Below are 22,110 nucleotides of genomic sequence, written 5' to 3' on the forward strand. Positions count from 1 at the left end.
GCATAGAGTTTAACTGGCGGCGTTTTCCCCGCCAAGATATTAGAAGCCACCACCCTTGCCGGCACCACCCCCATACCCACCACCTGATCCTCCTCCAAGATCTCTACCACCTCTTCCTCCAAACCGACCACCGGAACCGCCTCCAAATCCTCCACCATGGCCACCTCCGAAGCCGCCTCCAGACCCACCACCTTGACCACCTCCAAAGCCACCACCAAACCCGCCTCCAATACCACCGCCGGCACCACAACCAGATCCACCGCCCTTACCACCTACAAAGCCACCACCAAACCCGCCTCCAAAACCACCGCCGGCACCACCACCAGATCCACCGCCCTTACCACCTCCAAACCCACCACCAGACCCGCCTCCAAACCCACCACCAAACCCACCACTTGACCCTCCTCCGAAACCACCACCAGACCCTCCTCCGAAACCACCACCAGATTCTCCCCCCTTACCTCCTCCAAAGCCACCACCAGACCCTCCTCCGAACCCGCCACCCTGACCACCTCTAAACCCCCCACCATGCCCTCCTCCAAAACCTCCACCCGACCCCCCACCAAACCCACCGCCTTGACCACCTCCAAACCCACCACCTTGACCACCACCAGATCCGCCTCCTATGCTACCACCGCCACCATACCCGCCGCCACCACCGGCTCCTCCACCAAGACCTCCACCTTCAATGAACTTCTCCTCCTGGATCCACCTTCCATCAGCAACCACCAGCAACAACACAAGGCTTATAACCGCAGCACTCTTAAGAAGAAGCCTCCCATCTTCTTCTGTTACAGAAGACAGCTCCTTCAAATTGCACTCACAATGGCCAACGCCACAGGGTGAACCAGTATTTATAGAGGAGACCAGTGGAAAGGATCATATCTCCCAAAGAAGCAGAACAAGAGAAATCGCCATTGAAAAATGGAAGCAGCGAAGGCAGGCTGCTGGCCGTCGTCTCCAGAATTTGACTCCGTTGCATGAATCAGACGATGCTTTAATCTTCGCAACTATCCATCGAACTTCGAAGTCAAAAGTCTCTCTCTATCTCTGACTCATGAACTACTCTCGCTCTTTTTAAATTTATTTTCGTAGGTTTTTGTAAAACACGATCAGTTTGCAACAAATCTTTTGTCACCAACACCACGAGTCGTATCTGGAAGGGGGGAGTTCCATGCCTTATCTCTTCTCAAACAGTTGAGCTGCACTGACCAGAAGATCCAACATCCGTTTTCCATATCTGTTTTTTGGGTGGTTGAAAGTGAGAAGTGCGCATCCTCATAGATGGTTGTCGACAGTGCCCACCATGAACCCAAGTTGCAACACGCAAGCTATGCTCCACTAATTGTCCACGAGACTGTCTCGATATGAGAAACTTGTCTTCGTTATATTTAGATTGGGATTTCTTTTACCCTGATGTCATTAAGTTGTAGCCCTCACATTGACAAATCAGCTTTCACCAGTTGGGGATTGATGGAAACTGTTGTTATCAAGTAACTCATGAAATATGCCGATCCAACTATCTATATACTGAATATGCTGAAACTTAATATATGCTATCTAACTTATCCTCAGAAACAAATTAATTTATGTATGCTATCTATATGGTCGATTTCATAAAAATCAACATCCGCTAGTATCCTTATTTCTTCCCCCCTGAAAGTCGTATTCTACTCAACTGTCTTTTCATGTTCACGAGACTTATGAGCATACTGACTACATATATATATTGTAGTTCAGATAAATTCTGTTTGCAAACCACAACTCACAGACTCACAGATTCTGAAATTGATAGCTATCTGTAGACTTCTAAGCTAAAATTCAAGGACGTCTGAAAGTAGCCGAACGTTGATAATCCACCTATGCAGTGTGACTTGCTTTAAACAATTTGGAAGTAGTTGATGCGAGTGGAACTTAGGACAGGAATGGAAGAGATTGATATCTTCTTTTCGAGACTAGCATGATCACTAAATGAACCAATTTCTGCCTTCTTTGAATCCTTACTACATGACATCATTGTTGCAACAAAAGAAAGTATCAAATTACTTATCGATATGGCATATCGGCTTGCATCCCCCCATATTTTGATTTATAAATTTTAAAAATAAATAAAGAATTTTAAATTGCTTTTTAAAATAAAAGTAAGATGGAAAACCTGTAGATTTGAAATACGCTTGTATTCTGTCTTCGGATACGGAGTAATTCTGAACATAAAATTATTGGGTATATGATACATATTAGTAGCTGTGTTTGGGAGGTTTAGTAAAACCGTGACATGTTTATAATTGCCATTGGTTTCCAGGAGAGGTTGGGCAAACAAATTGAGGAGACTTGGACATACAAACTGCTGCCTAATACAAACTTACATTTTCATTTTTTCTTGTTAGTTTAATATTAGTGGAGACTCAACTTTTAGTTCAAGGTCATGCATTTAACAAGTGCTGCATTATTTATTATTCGGGAAGTGTTCAAGCAAAAAATTTGATGTTGCAGTGAGGCCAATGTTGCTAAAATTTCTGGACTGGTAAAATGCGTAAGCGAATACGATGAGATGCAATATCTATTATATGGGAACACTTTTCAAGATTCATTCCGTGGTCATTTATTTTATTAAAAACAATACAGTAAGTAATTCATAAAATATTGAAGCAAAAAGGGTAGGTTGCATGAAGTTGTTCAGTAAGCACATCGCGCGGAAAAATCAGAAGCCTCGGCCCGCACCACCGCCAAATTCGCCACCTTCCCCACCTCCGAAGCCACCACCAGCTCCTCCACCAAAGCCACCTCCTGCACCACCCCCAAAGCCACCAGCAGCTCCTCCGCCCAACCCACCTCCAAATCCACCACCTTTCCCACCTCCAAAACCACTGCTTGATCCGAAGCCGCCACCCTTGTCTCCACCAAACCCACCACCAGATCCACCTCCAACTCCTCCTCCAATACCACCACCTGCACCGCCTCCTACTCCACCACCCAGGCCGCTACCCCCACCGGGCCACCAGTGCCTCCTCCAAGCCCTGAACCGCCACCTGCAGCACCTCCAACTCCTCCTCGAATACCACCACCAGCTCCACCTCCAACACCGCCTCCAATTCCTCCACCAGAACCTTTGCCACCTCCAGCGCCACCTCCCACTCCTCCTCCAAGACCACTACCCCCACCAGCTCCACCACCCAGTCCACCACCTGCACCTCCTCCCAGCCCGGCACCCCCACCTGCCCCACCTCCGAGTCCCCCGCCAGCGCCTCCACCTCCACCATGACCACCTCCCCTGCCACCTCAAAGCCCACCGTGACCACCACCAAACCCACCTCCCATACCACCACCAGATCCACCCCCTATCCCACCACCATGACCGCCACCCAGCCCACCCCAAGACCACCACCAGCCCCGCCACAAGACCACCACCAGCCCCGCCACCGAACCCACCATCAGCGCCTCCACCAAGACCCCCACCGCCTGCTAAATTGTCCTTCTCGATCCACCACCCATCAGCAATGACCAACAAAAACAGAAGCCCCAACAGTCCAGCGCCCTTGAGAAGAAACTTCCCCATCCCCTTCCTAACAAGACTGGCACTGATTGCACTCAGAATGCTCAATACCATAGAGTGATCAAGCATTTATATGAACAAGCCCGACTAAGAAGATGGTGGCATGCAGGTGGAAAGAGCGGACGGATCGCTCGTCCTAGATCTGGAATCTGCGCGCCAGAACTAAGCGGTGCACTTGATAGACAGCTTTCTCTCTCGTTTTTTTTAAATTTTAATTCCATACCTCGTTTTTCAATCTTGGTTGGTTGCATGAATCTTTGACAAGGAAGATCATTTACGGTGGCTGTGACAGCTAAGTCCTTAAACTATGGCTTCTGCTCACTTGACAGGGAGAAAAGCAAAGCTTCGTGCTATTTCTATTACTATTACCTGTTTGAAAGTTGAAGAAAAAGATTTCAGTTATTCTTAGATAACTTGATTATTGCCAGGCGTCTCTATTCTTTATCAGAAAGCTTTATTTCAGCATGCGGCAAGCATACCATTTATGTGCTACATGGTATATGAACTGTGTTAACCAAACAAAATGCTGCACCTGGGTAGTGACACGAATTTGGTGTGGGCACTCCATATAATTTTAAAATTATCACAATGTAATGTTGAGACATTACAAAGCATTTTTTGATGAGCGGGAGTGGGCAGTGCCTCACCCCAGCAAACAAATAGCTCCTAACTCACCCTATGTTGTGATTTAGACATTTGCCGAAAGTCCACACATCGTTTTGCAAAGTGTTTGGAAAGAAGATTTTTCATCTGTATATTTTTGTTCACCTTAGGGGTTGGCTCAAGGTGAACTATAGGCGGTCACAACAACCTCTACAAGTTGAAGCACATTGGGGTAACACCTAAAGCAGGTCTTGTACTCTAAAAAAACAAATGTTGGGTGAGAGATTGTTGAGGTAAGTCTCCCCCTTACTCTAAAATGAAGACCATTTGTGGGTTATGGTGTACCAGAATCTTAAATATTTAAGACATAATTATCATGGATCAGCCACTTTGTGCTAAGACAATTATCTCAGTTTAAGTAAGAAGCTTAGTGGGTGGTTGATGATAAAGACCAGTGCTCATTAATGATCTCTTCTTATTCGGTGCTTTGTGCTGGCAGCCCAAAAATAGGTTCCTGAAAACGGCGAGGAAATTTTCTGCCGGATTTGGCTTTAAACCTTGCTGGCTTCCACCACACCAAGAATCCAACCAACAGCTTGGACATTTATTTTAGTTGTTATTAACAATACCCTTTGAAGAAACCAGCATGCTGCAAGAAACTGAATTAGACTCATGCAAATAAGACTTGCAAATCTCTCATTCTGAATATTTTGACGGAGTCGAGAAATAATCTTTTTTTCATTTTGTCATCGGGTCTTCCTAGTTTTATAGCAACTAAATCTAGCAAGCTCCTAGATTACCAGAAAAAGAAATGTGATGACGCTATCCTACCATCAATCTAATATACGAAGGGGAGATCAGAAGGCCGTCAGGACCCCCTAAGCAACTAGTCAACATTGGCAAACCCATATAACGCTAGTTTATGAATTTTATTAGGGTAGATTTATAAAATACTAAAATTAATGCTTGATGAATCTTGTCGAATGTTAAGGTAGATTCATGGGATACACACAGTCACAGAGTGTCTTTGCTACCAAACAACTCCTCTTCCTCTTCTTCCTGTTCATTCTAACCCGGTGGCAGCTTTCATTAGACGTATTTCAGAGCAGTGAGCTGTAGCAGGTTGGGATACGACTGAAAAATTTCCACCAAAATACTAAATTCAGCAGACATAGAATTTGTAGCTAAATGGATAAAAGTTTGTGCCTGATGTGGTTTATGACTTCAAAATATATCTCAGTCCTACAAATATTGAACTTGAAAGTTAGTTGATCCAGACGTACGGAAATCAGAAATCTATGGTTTTATATTTGCAAAACTAGGGATAACGTATTGTAATGGCTATGAAGGCAAGGAGAAGTTATCCCGTACGTCGGCCTAGCCTAGTGCAAGCTGGTCTGTAAACCAGCATATTATCAGTCTAGACTCTTCCTTGAACACAAAGTAATTGATTCTCAGTTCTCGTTATAAAATTTCAGGTTGGCATAGGAATGTCGGAGCCACTACAGGGCCAGGTGGCCATGTTCCAAAGGGATTTGACTTCTCAGGTGGGTACTCCGCCGGAGTACCGGGACTGTGCTCTATAATGGTGGTAGTGAAGCAGTTGTGCATTTTCTGTTATTTGAAGAGGCAAATCAGCTTATTAAATAGGGATTGAATCTGATCCTTAAGGGGGTTGGTGAAATAAATGAAGTAGGGGTTGGTAGGCACCCAGTTTCAATTTCAAGCTCACATGGAGTCAATTATCTGTATTGCAAATTAAAGGAAAGACATGAATGTGCAAGTTGAAACAGATGTGTCATTCCAATGCAACAAAAGCTGGTCTGAGATCCTGGGAAGATAGGGGCTTCAACTTTCAACGGTAGGATGAAATACAGAGCATGTTCATCCGAGATAGGGATTGAATTAGCATGTAGGAATTCAAAAACACTACTGGAGCTGCCATAGTGTTAAATCAATGGCATCTTTAATTTTTTTTTATTCTTTGAAGAGGTAAACCAGTTTATTCAACCGGGGGGTTCAGTACAATCCACGTGATATATATATATGCACACACACACAGAAAGAGAGAGAGAGAGGAAAATTGGTGAAAACCAAACAGCTTGGGTAAGAGAAAAAAACTAAACCTATTAAAATTTTCTTACTTAAATAATATTCTTTTAATAATAAAAAGAACTTCTCTTAACATCGAAAGTTTGATAGTAAAAAGTTTTTTTTTTCAAAAATGATTTGAGCTAAAGCATGATTTATATTACATTAGTGTTTATAAACACATTAAAGGCTCACATAGACACTATTTAACACAAATATAGGAGGTCTGCTTTTCATCCCTTGCCCAAGTAGTCTGGCACCTCGGCAAAATGTCATTCTTCGGACCACTAGAAACTTCATGTATGCAAGATTTAATTTTTCAAGTTGACCCCAACCAAGCATGTTGATCAGATTTATGTGGCCGAATTTTGGACAAAAACTTAAAATTAGGATTCCATGGACCATTTAATCAGTATTGTCATAACTGGTTAGTAACAAAAAGAGTAACTGTACCTCTAAAGGTTCTTTGCTAGACCTGAGGTAAGTAAACCTTATTAATGACAACACAATAAAGAAAAACTGTGAAATTAAGTGCTTAAGATACTCTTGATATTGATTTGCTGGTCCTGAAAGGTCGCGATAGAGTTCTTTCTTTTTTTCTCCTTTTTTGAATTGAGGGAGATTTCATCACCAAACCTTTTAAGGACAACACCATGTCAAGCTCAGCTGCTCAAGAAACAAATGACGGGGTTAGAATTTGGTCAGGGAAAATGCAGTCATATAGATTGGATCCTTCAATGCACTATTAATCCGACTTTCTCTTTCTTTTGCCAAAAATAACTATTTATGTGCCGCTAGCTTCTTTTGCAATTTTTTTTTTTTACCTCAGAAAAAAGACGGGGAGTTAATAAGATCAAGGACCATCTAATTCCTGGCTTTTTGATAGGCCACAGGTATTATTCTTCCAGAATTTCAAAGGATGTCTCAGCCTGTTGAGCAGAGAAAGTGCGGCGAGACTCCATGCAATAAGTGCACCGCCCGATGAGTCAAGAGCGCGGTAGAATCTTAAGGAGACAAATCAGCAGAGGCCCTCAGCTGGATGCACTCGTTTGTCATTTCCAATTCTTCTCTTTGGGGCCTATAAATAGTCGGTCACTCTAAGGTGTCCTCAAAAGAATGGGGATATTAGGTAAATTTCATGGCAAACGTGTTAGGTTGTTGGGGCCTGTACCGTTCGTCGTAGTCATTGCTGATGGGAGGTGGATACAGAAGAATAACTTAGTTGGCGATGGTAGCTTGGTGATGGTGGTGGGTCTACTAGCGATCTAAGGGATGCTGCCCATAGAGGTGGTATAGGAGTTGAACATGGTGGTGGCCTTGGTGGAATCGGGAGTGGCCTATGTGGTAGTGAACTAAGTGGTGGATTCGGAGGAGGTCACGATGGTGGGTTCAAGAATGGTCATGCCGGCAGCCACGGTGGTGGAATCGGAGGTGGTCATGGTGGTGGTGCAGACGGCGCTGGTGGTGGGATAGAAAAAGTTGAACCCCTTCGTTTCATAGTCAACAAAAATATTTTTAAAATGTTTTAAACACAAAGTTTGGGTTTTCCAAAGGATGCGTCATTTCCCAAAACAGTGTTCTCGCATCACTTCTCTAGGGGTATTTTCCCAAAGGGTGCATCTTTTCCCAACAGGTGTATGTACTCAGTGAACACCAGCTTTGTGGTCTATAAATAGAGGGAGAATATCACAGAAAACTTATCGGTGTGTGCTTCTATTCAGAAGCCTTTCCGTGTAAAACCAATGCCCAGAAGGTATCTGGCCTAACAGCGTTGTTCATTGCTATTCCACTCAGTTGGAAGATCGATCCTGGCCCAAAAAATCCAACATTGGCATCAGAGCTTGGTTGCAGAGGTCCGGGCTTCACAAAATCGAAACCACAAAACAGTAAGGTAAAGGATTGATCAAATGCGAAACATATACGAACAGAAAGATAAAATATACATATTACCAGTCTAAGGGGATCAAAAAGACAAATAATTTCTTACACAATAACAAACAGGTGTTTTTTATCATACATAAGCATAACTAAACATCTCGATACAAATCGAACAACCGATTAAAACTAAAAAATTCTATTCACTAATCGGAAATTTGTAGCATTTCACAGGGCCCACTAACGCAAGCGCTTCCTGAAGAGCCTCGAACAGACATTCAGGGTAGTTCTCTATAAGTGGAGTTCCATGTTTCCCCCGCATCTTATGCAAAACCCTCCCGACAATCTGCCAACATAAACGTTAAGAAGAAGGCCATGGCTTCCAATCTTAGGGTAAGAGTGAGTATATAAGTAATGGATTTGGGTCCACACCGGATCCGATCCATTATTACAAAACCTGTTCTAAAGACTCCCCTGTATAACAGCAACTCTGCCTACGACTAACACTACACGATAAGGATTATTTTTCATTTGGAAAATTAAGTAGGCTGAAGCAAATAATAAGTCGACTAATTCCAAGATACCTTTCTCGCGTATCCCCCATAAGCTATCCCACTAATTAGAGCCCTTGGCTCCTCCAATGAGCCTGCAACACCCAAATCATATATATCAATGAACACCATTCACATTGGAAAGGGACCAAAATATTTGGCTCCTCCAATGAGCCTGCAATACCCAAATCATATATATCAATGAACACCATTCACATTGGAAAGGGACCAAAATATTTGACTCGCATTTCAAACTCTCGTGATACACTGCCAATGTGGAGAATATATATATATCACATACAAAAAATTTTAAAGGCACACCTAAATCAAAACAATCATATCACATCTTTTTCTTTCAAATTCAAAATAATCGTTACGCCGGTAATAAATAGGTATGATTTTGCCTTTTCAGAAAAGAAAAAACATAAACACAAATTTGTGAACACAGCTTTCCTTAGGCAACTTTTTAGCATTAATAAAGGACAATGTTCACCTAAATAATTCCATACAAATAAAAACTAATTTGGATATCGTTTAATCATATTATAATATCATTAGGTATAGTCAAGCAGGATAATGCAAGCTAATCAACTTAAAACTTGCCTTCGACGGTGTTTTTAGTCTTTTACAGTGTAAACTAGGTGTGTTTTAACAATATCAAAATGTTAAGTATGTCTTCCATTATTGCAAATGCTTAGATGTGTTTTTAAACAATTTCCTACGTATATAGACAGGGAAGCTAGCACGCAATAAAACATGTGGCCATAGAAAACACATACCAACAGTCTGCATTTTCCGGAAGAGCCCCACTTGCTTCAATTTGCCAATTGTGTGTGAATTGGTGCCACCAGCAACTTGAAGAAAACCTAGAAGTCCATCACATGTTAGGGACAGAAAATTTCAGCAAGTGCCTACAGTATTAAGAAGTGAACTAGGAAAATCTATATGGTAAAGGAAGGACGACAAATATTTGTATATATTCCTCATTGATTTTCTAAAACTGTTACCATGTGGCCTGCCCTCAACAGCAGTTAGACGAGCAGCAAAGGCTATTGCCTCCTTTGTTGCACCTTTGCCAATGTCTCCACTCATGGGCCGGCCATCTAGCTATGAACAATCAATATGGTATTGCAGTTACTATAAGAAATTCACAAGGATGTGCTAAATGCATTACTACCACAACATATTCTTTGCACAAAGATATAGTGCTTCTCTCTCAAGGATGTAGGGCTGCACAATGAGTCAAGCCAGCTCGAGCTCAACTCGAACATGCTCGTCAAAACTCTACCCAAACTCTACTTGTTTATAAATGATTGAGTTCAAATTTATGTTTGAAATGTTAAAAAAGTCGAGTTCGAGTTGTAAGAACTCGACTCGTTTAAACTCGATTTGGATCGACTACACAATGAATATTGAATTATAATGAGAAAATAGTTAAACGAGTAGCAACTAAACAGGTTAGTCAAGTTAAATGAGTTAACAAGTTAAAAATAACGAGACATGCTTAACATAAACAGGTTAAACGAGTTGAGTACAAGCCTGACATTGTATCTTTGGTCGAGCTCGAGCTTGTTCTATCGAGTTCGACTTGAGTTTTCTGAGTTGAGTTGAGCTCGAGCTGGTCCAACTCGAGCTTGACTCAGCTCATTTGCAGCCCTACAAGGATGTGACAATGCAGATTGATATACCATGCAAATGTTTGCTTTGCCAATGGAAAATGTTAGCAATGGATGAACATCATGGCAATTGTGAGGGTTGGAGATCATGGAATATAACTAAACAGAAATCACAAATCTGATTTTTATTTGTGCACAAAGTTGGGCACATCAGTGCTGATGCTTTTTCCTACCCGTCCAAGACGTACCTGCCTTCACCTAATCATGATAAAATTAGTCATTCAATTGAAGCAACAGGTCTCCAGTTTCATTTGTGATGGTACAAGCCAAACATGATAATCTACGGGCAGTATTCCTATTCCTTAGCCTTGATATGCACTAATATTTAATGCTAGAATTACAAAAAAAATTTTTGAGGAAGAATAGCTTTTGGCTTTTCACAATTAAACTATGAGCATCCATTCCCCACACTCCTCTTCTTCTCCCTCTGCCACACTTTGTCTCTTCCTGTGGACAGAGCACAAGCTATCTTCTTTGCTTTCTTTGTGTCTTCTTTGTCCCAAGTGACATAAAAATTTGCAGTGGGATACAAATACACGTCTAACATTAACTAGGAAGTCTACAGAAATTAACTCCAATGGAAAACAAAGAAATCTGAGAATGAATCTGTAGAATAGAGAGCAAGTTCCTGTAAGAAGTTACAGGGGTAGTCGATGTCACCTGCCACAAGTTGCAGCATTGTAGATATGGTTGCATTACTGAGTACATCATGTTCATGGAAAACACAGTGGAGTGCCCCAGATCAGGTAAGCTAACCTACAGACAATTAAGCAGAAGTTGTGGAACTGTTGCAAAAGTTACAGCTAATCATTTACCATTCATATAATTACTCAGTTGCTATAATAGTGAGAACAGCAGTCTTTAAAGTTTAGAATCTTTAGATTGCAAACCTAAGCAAAAACATAGACGCTTTGGGCGTGGCATTCAAAATTAGAATTTACAACATAACTGAAGGCAGTTTAACCAATAATAGGATATGGAAAAAGTTCTTCTGCACTCATAACACATGCCACCATTATCTTTACAGATAATACTTTGACTACTTAGCCTTGCCGTTATTGGAGACTAAAAAACTTCTATTGTCATTCTACTTCAAACTCAACTGTTTTGTGGCCACCACATTCAGATCTACCGCAAATGCACCATTAAGCCACAATTAGAATTTAAATTTTGTGACACTGCAAAATAGACTCTTACAAATTTACATGGCCATGTCCGTTATTCTTGTCAAAAATGAAGAATGACTGGAGATAGCTGAAGTTTTTTCACTCAAACAACAGATAGAAGTGAAAAGTCTTCCAATTAGCAACTACAAATAGCCTCCTCAACAAGACTGACCTGACCAACACCATGATATAACATTATCTTTCAAGATAGCATCGCATGAAAAAACCAATGAGTTGATTTTAGCAGAATTGCCACCATTACTAGTAAGTACTGTTCATGCAGCAATGCTGAATCTGAAACACAACTGGCAACTTACTGCTACTAGATTCAAACGGCCAACACATTCTCCCAAGTTACTCCACAACTCTTTGAACAAGTCCACGTCCCTAAAATAGGAAAGAGATGGTAAACTCAGAAATAGAAGAACCATATGAAGGGAATATTCTCCTATGGATTCATATCCCTTTACATCGATCACTTAGTGGGAAATCGCACAAAGTTAACATCCTGACTCGAATGGAAATCTGACTCAAATGGATATAGATGTGTTTTTCCCCTGTATGCATATGCATGTTCAAAAGTTCAAATCCTACAGTAAATTTTTGAGAACCTCCAACTACTTCCAGTACATCAAACACAAATTGCTACAGATGGAGGGATCCACCGAGGAAAAAAAGAACCACATTTGCAAGTTGTGGATTCAGCTATCTGGATATTGGACATGATGGGCCGTTAGAGTTATCCTTGGATTCACTATCAACTCAGTTTTTTTTTTTAGTTTAATTTTAGCGTTTCCAATTTCTATTGTTTCTCTAAAGATCGAATTCCAATATTTGGTAGTGACATATCATCATTGGATAGCCATGCACAAGATGCCAATATGGAGCAACAAGATAAATAAACAGCAATTGTACATCTTTCATAGAAGTTGATTATGGTAAATTATATAGGGTAATGAATAGCAGGCTGGTTTCTAACACATCTTTACATATTTTCCCAAATTGAAGAAGAAGGTGGCTCAAATTGATAATTAAGGAAAAGCAGGACTGAGAATCATGACTTTAAGGTCCACACAAGGCATGAAAGACAATGAACCAAGAAAAAAACTAGAAAAGCAATAAAGAAACAGACTTGCTGAACATACTATTCCTAAGGAAGTATACTTCCTCAAAGAAGGGACACACACTTCTCAACGGCAAGAAATGAGCTTGTCATGCACTTTAAACTTTAAAGGAACTATAGCATTTGCCTCATAGGTATGCTTCCCCTGCTAAGGTTGAACTGCCAAAGCTACTTGCTTTGGCCACTTCTGCAGGAGAAATTGTTTTCTTCCTCTTGCCATACCATTTCAAAGAAGACCTCCATCTCCAAATTGTCTAGAAGAAAATTTGGAAGGACAAATACAGCAATCACAGACCATTAAGCTTCAATCCACTAAAAGGAAAATCAGATGCTCTGTCAAGAAAATGGACTCCTCAAATATCTTTTCCACTGTGATATATCTTAAAAGTATGTTACTTGGACGGTTCGAGAAGGTACTGAGAAAGAAACCACTGAAAAGGAAATAGGAACAGCTGAAGGTAAACTAAGTCACGACTTGTTACACAAGACAATTTAATTGCAACTTCAAGGAAAATCACTATCATTCAACTACCATTAAGCAGACAAATTTATCTTGGGTCCAAGATATAATGGAAATGGAATAGAAAAAACTAGAGAAAGTTATAGTTACTAAACAACTTGGTAGGAGGTTGCTTTACCAATACAATCACAACTTCAAGGAGACCACCATTATCAAATTCCTAGTAGTTATGGCCTTAAGTTAATCTTATATGTGTACTGTAACATATTGTGGATATTCATTAAATAGAATCCAAATCTATGACTTTCAAAATCACATAGAACTTAGCAATGGGACCCTGGTCTAGATTGAGGAAATTTATGGTCAGTTAAGAGTAAATAATCACTTCCATAAAAAAAAATATGCTATAGTAAGAAATTTCCAACAACGTATCAGTTGAATACATGGCTTGCGTAACTTATTTAAATCACAACTTTTTCCTTGTTCCTAATTAATTATCATGTTCATTTCCACAATGGGGCCATATTTATCATGTGAAAGGCATTGAATTAAGTTCTAGCAGCCCACTTTAGGTCAGCTTAAATTGTAAAGAGCGAAAGGAAATGTTACTTTAAACATCAGTGGTAATTAGTAATTACTCCATGGATATGAACCTTCAGGGTGATGCATCACGCACCGTGCACTTGTATGGATCTCTACTGCATCCACATTATGTCTGAGGAGCTGAGTAATAGTAGCAGCACTTCTGACATAGTTATTAGCTCCTGAAAAGATAAACTGCAAAACTTTTAATGTGTATTCAGCATGCCTTTTGTAAGGAAAATACTACTTCCAAAATTCATAATTCTAGGATACTTTCAGTGTGCAGGTAAAATAGCAGCACCATTTCACAGAATCCAATAATATTAAACAGATCTAGTAGTAACAGTACAAAAAGAACAAATTTTATACACCACAATATCATGATGATTTGGAATACGGATTTGATCTACCCTAAAGTTGAGTTTAATTTTTCAGTTCCACTGTGAACCCAAAAGGAAAACAAATGAGCTTCTTTTTTATCTGTGTCCATATCCTTCTTCACCTACATGCATAGACATGTCCTTCCAAATCTTTTAGGTTTTAGACTTCTCAAACATCTAGATCCAGATCCAATTTTGAAAAGGAAAAATAAGAGAAAAATTAAAGATGCAAGGAAGACCTTTCCATTATGTATCAATTATCAAATACAGCATTATGGGTTTAAAATTTACCAACTTGTGACCACTATATGCAAAATAATATATTACCAGAAAGACAACATAGTATGCAAACAATTTAAGGTTAGGATTTAGGAACAAGAAAAACATATGGCTGGAGGACCAGTTTATGGATTTAATCACCAAAACCTAGATTCAAGGACACAAGTTTTACCATGTTAAGGGGTTTGACAAGTGTTAATTTTACTTTTCACAATCAGAAAACAATGTCTATCAAGCTTGTGCACTACAACACAGCTTGTGACAGCTAATAATGGCTCAGGTACTAGTGTCTGGCACAACTTATACACCAAAAAAAATGCTAGGAAGCACACAGTGTTGTGCCCATAAGATGTGGTTTGAGCTGCTAGGAAGCTTATTTTAACAATATAACTATAATATAACAAACAAAAACCATTTAAATAGTCTATACTGGAAGTCATTTCATAATGAGAGGACATATGCACAATGTAGAAATTTGATGAACTCACTGATTCTATCATATGGACAAACAGGCAAGCAACGACCACAGCCATAGCAACGTTCAGTTATAACTCCTCCCTAGACATGAAAAAGGAAGTAAGCTAATTGTAACCTGAAATAGAAAAACAAAGCAACATGCTACCTCCTCTAATATTTAAAAAGTAGAAACCAAAAGTATATATGGCTTCAGGCTTCAACATTGCTATCAGTGGAGAGTCGGAGACCTTTCGCAATGATATGGCATTAGCTGGACACACTGTCTCACACGGTCTTGAGCAATCAGGCGGGCAATCCTCTGCATTGAATTCTTCAAGGAAGATAATATAATAGAAACAACTAAGTACCCGAACAGAAACTATCCCCCTAAATTTGAAAAAGAAATAGTAACAACAGAAATGAGGATATCCACTTATAGGCCCAGTGTTTGCCTATATCCTAAAAGATACAGATTTCTGAAAAGATCATGACCCAGTATTCCACTTAAACTTCAAATACAGGTCAATCTGAACTTATACAAAGCCACAGCTTACAATTAATCTGATTCACTCTGAATGAGGTCATTTTTGCACATAGTGAAACTTGTCCTCAAATAGAGTATGGGGCCCACGAAGCACTGGAATGGGCCTTGAGCAATTATGGACTAAGTAGACGGCAGTCACAGTACTTGAAAAAGATCGACTAAAGTGATGGAAAGTGGAAGCCTAATAAGCTTTTACCTTCCACCAGCAATTAAGACATGGATATCTTCGAAAATTCATAAAGCTACAGCATTGCCTGTAGAAGGGCTAAAAGCTGAAATGGCCAAGTACCTGCCTTGCGAAAATGAAGATCTTCGTCATCATTAACACTAATCATAACCCATGGGCTCCGTATGGGAACAATCTGTCTAGCAATTTCAATGCCTTCTCTAACTGCTCCAACAATGGACTCATCGGCAGCGCAATCTATGCAGTCCACTGCATGATTTGTAAGTTATACAAGGAAAGCAATAAACCACTTCGTTAGTACCCCAGGAGATGCACCATCATAAACTGAAAAGGGAAGAAAAGATTGATCATTGCTAATTCCTTATGCGTAGCGAGAAGAAAAGGCCAAAAGACAAACGATCATTTTAGCCGTCCAATCAACCGTCAAATGATCAAACTGTTTAAGATAACTTGATCTTAAACCGTGTTCATCTTGCTCTCTCTCTCTCTCACTCTCACTCTCTCACCACAGACGCACATGGTATTGCAAATCAGTGTACATGTTCGTGACTGAATAAGTGCAGATTAGGTTATCCGGTATTTCAAGTTTCGACTTAACAGTGTAAAATTCTTGGTTGTAAATGGTCAGGACGGACTCCCAAACAAGAAAAAGGCAGAAGTCTTAACACCATATCCTAACTCTTTACATCATTATAAAAAACAACAAACCTGCCAGACTGTCGAGGGCATATATGCAATCCAGGGTCAACTTGTATAAAACACGTGATCACCTCATCTCAATTCCAAACGGTACGGACGGCTCCAATCGGCCTAAATTTAGCATCGGGTTCAAAGACTTAAAATCTTGGCCAATTGATGGACTCAAATGATCAGAAATTTGGGCGTCTCATATCCTGCATATAGAATTTATGCATCATGTTTGCAAGGTAAGCTAGTTTTATACTAGTGGAACTGTGGAAGTCATTTGCAAATATTTTCCTTTTCTAGGCTTTATGTACCTGAGAGGTTCCATATAAAACTATCTGACACAAATTAAAACGCTTCAGGAACACCCGCGTAGACATTTCACTGACCCGAAACTAATAAAGATCAACGCTGAAAAACTTATGATGATAGATAAAATCGTAAAATAGATAACATCTTACCGCCAGCAAGGGTGTAAACAAGCGAGAGGTTCCTCACATCGACCGCATCCTGAATTCCCACCGAAAGGATCAAGAGCCGAACCAAAAACGATGATAAGGGCACAAAGGAAGACGGGAATAAGGACGTAGAGCTTACTTCGAAGCTAGCCCCGCATATTAGCTTGACCCAGACCCCTTTCCGCAGCGACTCCAACGGCGTTCCCGCGATGGACGGAACTCCAACTCTTTCTACTAGCGCTTGTACGTCCCTCCATTGGTCAATTTTCTTCTTGTCTGAAAAGGAAAGCCAGTTCGATCGTCAGAATGTCGTCTCAGCGGCTTTGCAGAAAGCAGAATCCACAAAATTTAGTGAACGATATGCAGCTAAAGAAGAGAATAAAGAAATGGCGGGAAATCACAGGCATGTAGAAGAAGGCGCAAGAGCGATGACGATAATAATGATGATACCTCGACGAATCTGCCGGAGAACCGACGAAGAACTGCAGGAGACGCTCAACGCCATCTCTCTCCGGCTCTCTCTCTCTATCTCTCTCGGAAGTCTTTTTTTCTAAATTTGGCGCGGCGCGAAGAAATATCTCAGAAGCGATTGCACATTTAATTGCAGTTTCACTCGCTCGAACCGATCCGACGAAAAGGATCAATTCATCGGAACCTTCAAAATCCGATTCTTCGGTCTCCCTTTGAGCTTCTTGATTGCACCAATGTCACTGATACGGGCTTACGTAGCTTGGTAAACCTCAACGGTGTGGTGTTTCGACCATTAAAATAAGCATTTTCGTATTATTTCTATTCAAAAATTGGTTTGCGGCACACGTGGATCGGATTTAATCAAATCAAACCAAATTAAAATCGCTTTTCTTCAAAAAATAAATAAATGGAAAATTGAGAATATAGAACATTTTTGTAGAAAATCAACGGAGTAGGACAACATAGAGATTGAATTGGGGGCTGTACCGAATCGAAGTAGTCTCCCTTTCAATTCCAATAAACCGATTCGAGTCATTTGTGCACTGATTTGACCCGTGCTCCATACTTGGTAATATAGTTTGTGGGAAGTTGATATTATTTTCGATTTTAAGATTTTCAATTGATTTATTAGTTGTTCTGATGGGCATACTTGCCCTAGTGAGCTGGTGAAAGTCCTGTCTACCTTCCATGTTACTCTTATGGACTGCAAATTATAGATATAGTTAATGCGTGTTTGGCTTCTCACCCAAATCCCAAAACCACTCTAGGGACAGAGAAAAGGGGACGGCTTCAACGGTCCATGTTCAAAGTAGTGATCACTACATCTTCGATGACGAAGGGATAACGTTCAGACATTTCATTACATCCACAAAAAAAGGTGCTTAACTATGGCTTATAACTCAAGTTTCAAAGTTTTTTTAATTTATCCATTTGAATTAACGTACATATTACAATAAATAGGCCGTTACATTAAGCATATTTCAGTAACTTTTCCTTCACAGGTGCGTCTCTGGAACCAGAAACAGAATCTCAAAATAAATCTTTAATCATATGTATTAACGGATGAAATTCCATCCGAAGAGAGTTGTTCCGGCAACAACCCGGTTTCATCTAGGAGGGTGACAACACAACAATGGTCGATCCCGGAGAAAAAACAAATAAGAACAGCCAAATCTTCATTCTACAAAGAGAAGAATTGTATCCTCTCATGCTTTTATAACTTAGATTCCATTGTCATGGGAATCATGCTTTCAAGTCCATTTAGTACACAGGCAACCAGTCTTTGCCACCAATCCAGTCTATGCCCAAGTAGGGCTCAGCTTCTTTGCTGGTTAGTTGCTTGGACCACGGGACCCTCTCATCAATCACTGCTCCAGGGCCATGGCACTCGTGCTCCGCATACAGCAAGTTCCTGATTCCAACCATATAAACAGTAATCACCAACAGACAATTAAGCATAGACAATGTAATTTGAGCAGAGGAAGTGGCCCAGCTCTTCTCGGTCGGTTCTTGAGGTTACCAGAATTTTGAATCTCTTTCAAGTTAAACACCCATCGGTATGAGCATTTCTGCTTACGTTCCTTGTGGTGTTTCATCTTGAACCAGTAACTGAACGGATGTAAAACGTTTTTACAGACAAAATTTTACCCGTCACACCAAGATTGAACTTGAGCAAAGAATTCATAGCCATGAGAATCGAACTACTGCGTGGCTTCATCACTTATTCCCCCACCTAGATCACTGTCCTAACTCCCGAAAAAGCTCTGTTTGCAGACGTCTTTTAACAAAAATAACTTTTAAAGATGTGTCTCCATGGGCAAAAACATATGAGGGGACTCTTAAATCAATGTCTGAAACATGCAAATAGAACTTTAGGATATTAAGTTTTGAGAAAATGGAAACCATCAGTATTCATTTGTCTTCACATATTTACAGAATCCAGCATGGACATCCAAAGAGTTCAGTTTAGAAGCCATGTTTGAAATTTTCGGCTGTGAAGCTCACATGCCTGAAGCTGAAACTTTTAGAGAGTAGGAAAGTGACCTAAAATTTGAACGTAGGGCCATCTCCATTCTCATAAACAACTGAAGAATAGAAATCTGTTTCGTGTCTGTTGTGCGCAAAGCATGTGTCCATGCTCTCTTTGTTTGTGTACTCGTGTATGCGTCGTTTGTACGCTTAGATACTTACGATTCATTTCCGGAGAACCTCCAGTTGGTCCATCCTTCAGGCTTGACTGTTTTGGAGAGATAAGTATGGGCAAAGATCACTCTGGCATACTCGCCACGAGCTCTTCCCAGGTAAATCTTGCCGATCCCGTAGACCTTCCCCTTGAGGAAGACGAAGCCGCCATTCTGTTCCGGGTATTGCCTGTTCTGAGCTGTGATGGAACCAAGTATCTCTGATCGCTTGTCAGCCACAACAAAGATCTCACAGCTCTGCTCGTAGTGGGAGAAAAGCAATTCAGAAGTAAGATCAGTAAATATTCCAACTGCCAGACGGGAGATAATTAGATCTTGATGCCGCTCTTACTTGGTCTCTAACAGCACATACATGCATCTACTCCCTTATTGTAGCCTAAGAGCAGTTTTTTAGAATGAATCTTTGTCTAATGGATTTCTTTTTGAAATTAACTTAGAATTTGTTGACAAAGGACTTTGTTAATTTGGTAGGAGCAGCTTGTGAATGTCACCAAGTTTGAATCATGTGCTGTTGGTAAGCAGCTAGCATATGGTTTTGAACTCCCCTTTTTTTTGTCTCCACGCACTGAACTTGGCTGAATTAGATATCCCAATAAATATATTCAAATATGAACAATTTGCATGCATTCCTAAGAACTAAATGTATCTGCCCGGCAGGTAGGAGATAAGACTTTTACCAACCAAAGGAACAGCTCGTAATTTTAGAGAGTAAAAACAGAATTGCAAATATTGAATCAAGATGACTAATTTTGATGTATCTCGCCAAAGTACCTTGAAGAGCGACTGAGCCTGGCCATAGATGAAATCGATCGAGCCTTGAATGTAGCAGGACTCATAAAAATGTCTTCCTTTGTAGTCGAACAGAGTGTTGTGGGCGCTATAGAACCCACAGTGGTAGAAGGCAGATTTATCTCCTCCAACAACAACTGCAACTGACTGATTGAAGGGAGATCCTGCCGCTCCACTTGGAGCATCATTCTGGGAGAAAGAAGGGGGAAAAAAAAGAAGAAAAATGAACAGTGTTTTGTTACCACTATCTTCTTATTCTCACCACCAAAGCATCAGATTAAATGGCAGCTTGATGATTCTAATCTGGGTTGCATTTTTTTTAATCAGACCCTATCCATCAGGTTCTCATTTGGTTGTGGTATTCTGCACCTGTCTCGCTCTAAATCCAGTATACTGAATTGGGAAGGCTCCCCTTGTACATATTTCACAAGGGAAGATTGAAAGAAAAAATTAGACACCTGATTCTTTCCCAGCTTCATGATGGCTTCCATTATCAGATGGAAGGAAAAGATTCACGGTGGTCCGATCCGTACCTTGAAGCTGACGCCCCACGCAATGAAGTTTGACGCAAGGACCGTGAAGGTGGCTGAAGATGAAGAGTCGGCCTCCTTGGCTGCGCTCCCATTCCAAATGATGGTCGTCTTCCCCTTCCCGTTCCCTCTCAAGAAGATGAAAGGCTTGCTCTCTGGGATGGTCACCTTCTCCCTGTACATAATCGGCCATACATGCTTTATACAACCTTTCATTGTGGTAATGAATGAAGCGAGCAGTAGTTCTCATCCTCCCTTTTAATACCGTAACAATTTGAAATGAATTGGTGCGCGCTAAATGTGGTTAAAGCAGTTTTTTTCTTTCTTTATCGCCTGCTAACAGCATAGAACTTTGAAGCAATAAACTCCAACAGCCTCAACACAAGAAACCGCAATGACGCTCTGCTCTTCGAGAAGCCACATTGAATTTTTGAACTCGGGAGTTGTTAAAGTGTCTCTGCGGTGCAAGCTGCAGCAGAGACATGGAGGCGGAGAGCATACCTGTAGACGCCTCTCTTGAGGTGGATGATGATCCACTCGGAATTGCCCTCGGGGACGGCGTCGACGGCTTCCTGGACGGAGGTGAAGTTGCCCTTCCCCTCGGGGTCCACCTTCATCATGATCTTGCTGTCCACCTTAGACGACAGAAGGGGCGAGTCGATCAGCAGGTCCGAGGCCTCGGAGAGAAGGAACGCCGCCGGTAGCAGCAGCAGCAGGAAGAGGGAGAGACGCCGGAAAAGGCTCGCCATCCTCGCCGTGGAGAGAGACATAGAGATTTGTTTTTGGTGGTGTGACTTGGGGTTGAGAGGAGAAAGAAGGGGATGGGTGAATGGAATTAAGGGGTTGGGGGGCTTCCCTTTTCTGGGCAATGCATCCGCGGGCAAAAGGTTCAATTGGTTAGCTGTGGAGGGAGCGCCGGAGTTTATGGCGATACATTGCCTTCTGAGTTTCGACGGTTGGCGGAGGAAGAAGAGGAACGGTCGGGGCATGAGAAGATCTCTGTGCAGCCCTGGGATTCCGGAGGGCAGCGACGTAACAGAGATGTCCATGCATTGTTACGTTCAACTCTTTTTAGTAAATTTTCATTTCATAGCCTACATTTCTATGTAAATTTAGAATAGCGGTTAAGATTTTGATTGTATTCTAATAAGGCGAGTCATTTTCGTCAAATTATCAAAAAAACTCGAAATTAAATTTTATTAACGTCAAAAGGGAAAATTTTGTTTTTTTTTTTAATCTATCCTGTATTACCAAATTATATGTTTTATCAGTTTAACTAATATTTTTGGTTTTTCCAAACTAAGAAGATGAATTAGAGAGACATGATCGTTTCATAGAGGGTGGGAGCTCTTTCACGTTCCTCATGCAATCCCATAACAAACAACCTGCTCCGTTGTGCCACCTTCTCCCTTCTTGCTCCCTTGTGCCACCTTCTCCCTTCTTGGCCCCTA

At 40.9% G+C, this 22,110-nt stretch overlaps 2 protein-coding genes across 3 annotated transcripts; both read right to left on the reverse strand.

Moving 5' to 3' along the window:
* Positions 1-8,166: 8,166 nt before the first annotated feature.
* On the reverse strand, positions 8,167-17,288 carry LOC116262438 (uncharacterized). Of its 2 annotated transcripts, none has more exons than XM_031641813.2 (13): positions 17,119-17,288; positions 16,808-16,944; positions 16,672-16,720; positions 15,629-15,775; positions 15,044-15,114; positions 14,828-14,897; positions 13,775-13,862; positions 11,833-11,902; positions 11,010-11,105; positions 9,681-9,780; positions 9,453-9,539; positions 8,707-8,768; positions 8,167-8,468 (listed from the first exon to the last, which is right to left on the reverse strand). In XM_031641813.2, exons 1-13 carry the CDS (start codon positions 17,171-17,173, stop codon positions 8,322-8,324), a joined length of 1,179 nt encoding a protein of 392 aa, XP_031497673.1. In that variant the 5' UTR covers positions 17,174-17,288; the 3' UTR covers positions 8,167-8,321. The 2 variants fall into 2 exon arrangements, with proteins under 2 accessions (XP_031497673.1, XP_031497671.1); XM_031641811.2 differs by having other exon boundaries at positions 15,044-15,126; positions 17,119-17,281.
* An 875-nt stretch (positions 17,289-18,163) lies between these two features.
* Positions 18,164-21,636, reverse strand: LOC116262870 (probable pectinesterase 67). Its single transcript, XM_031642396.2, has 5 exons — positions 21,161-21,636; positions 20,663-20,834; positions 20,112-20,318; positions 19,330-19,577; positions 18,164-18,550 (listed from the first exon to the last, which is right to left on the reverse strand). The coding sequence occupies exons 1-5, from the start codon at positions 21,427-21,429 to the stop codon at positions 18,400-18,402; spliced, it is 1,047 nt and encodes a 348-aa protein (XP_031498256.1). The 5' UTR covers positions 21,430-21,636; the 3' UTR covers positions 18,164-18,399.
* Positions 21,637-22,110: the final 474 nt, after the last annotated feature.

Source organism: Nymphaea colorata, chromosome 10, assembly GCF_008831285.2.
Source record: "Nymphaea colorata isolate Beijing-Zhang1983 chromosome 10, ASM883128v2, whole genome shotgun sequence".
NCBI lineage: Eukaryota > Viridiplantae > Streptophyta > Magnoliopsida > Nymphaeales > Nymphaeaceae > Nymphaea > Nymphaea colorata.

Excerpts from the sequence above, each read along its gene's own strand:
- LOC116262438 (XM_031641811.2), bottom strand. The coding sequence starts at position 17,173 with ATGGCGTTGAGCGTCTCCTGCAGTTCTTCGTCGGTTCTCCGGCAGATT. Across the intron at positions 9,540-9,680 it reads TGTTGAGGGCAGGCCACATG|GTTTTCTTCAAGTTGCTGGT; the intron begins GTAACAGTTTTA and ends ATGGACTTCTAG. Across the intron at positions 8,469-8,706 it reads ATGGGGGATACGCGAGAAAG|ATTGTCGGGAGGGTTTTGCA; the intron begins GTATCTTGGAAT and ends TTATGTTGGCAG.
- LOC116262870 (XM_031642396.2), bottom strand. The coding sequence starts at position 21,429 with ATGTCTCTCTCCACGGCGAGGATGGCGAGCCTTTTCCGGCGTCTCTCC. Across the intron at positions 20,319-20,662 it reads CGTGGGGCGTCAGCTTCAAG|AATGATGCTCCAAGTGGAGC; the intron begins GTACGGATCGGA and ends TCTTTCTCCCAG. Across the intron at positions 19,578-20,111 it reads AGGCTCAGTCGCTCTTCAAG|AGCTGTGAGATCTTTGTTGT; the intron begins GTACTTTGGCGA and ends CACTACGAGCAG.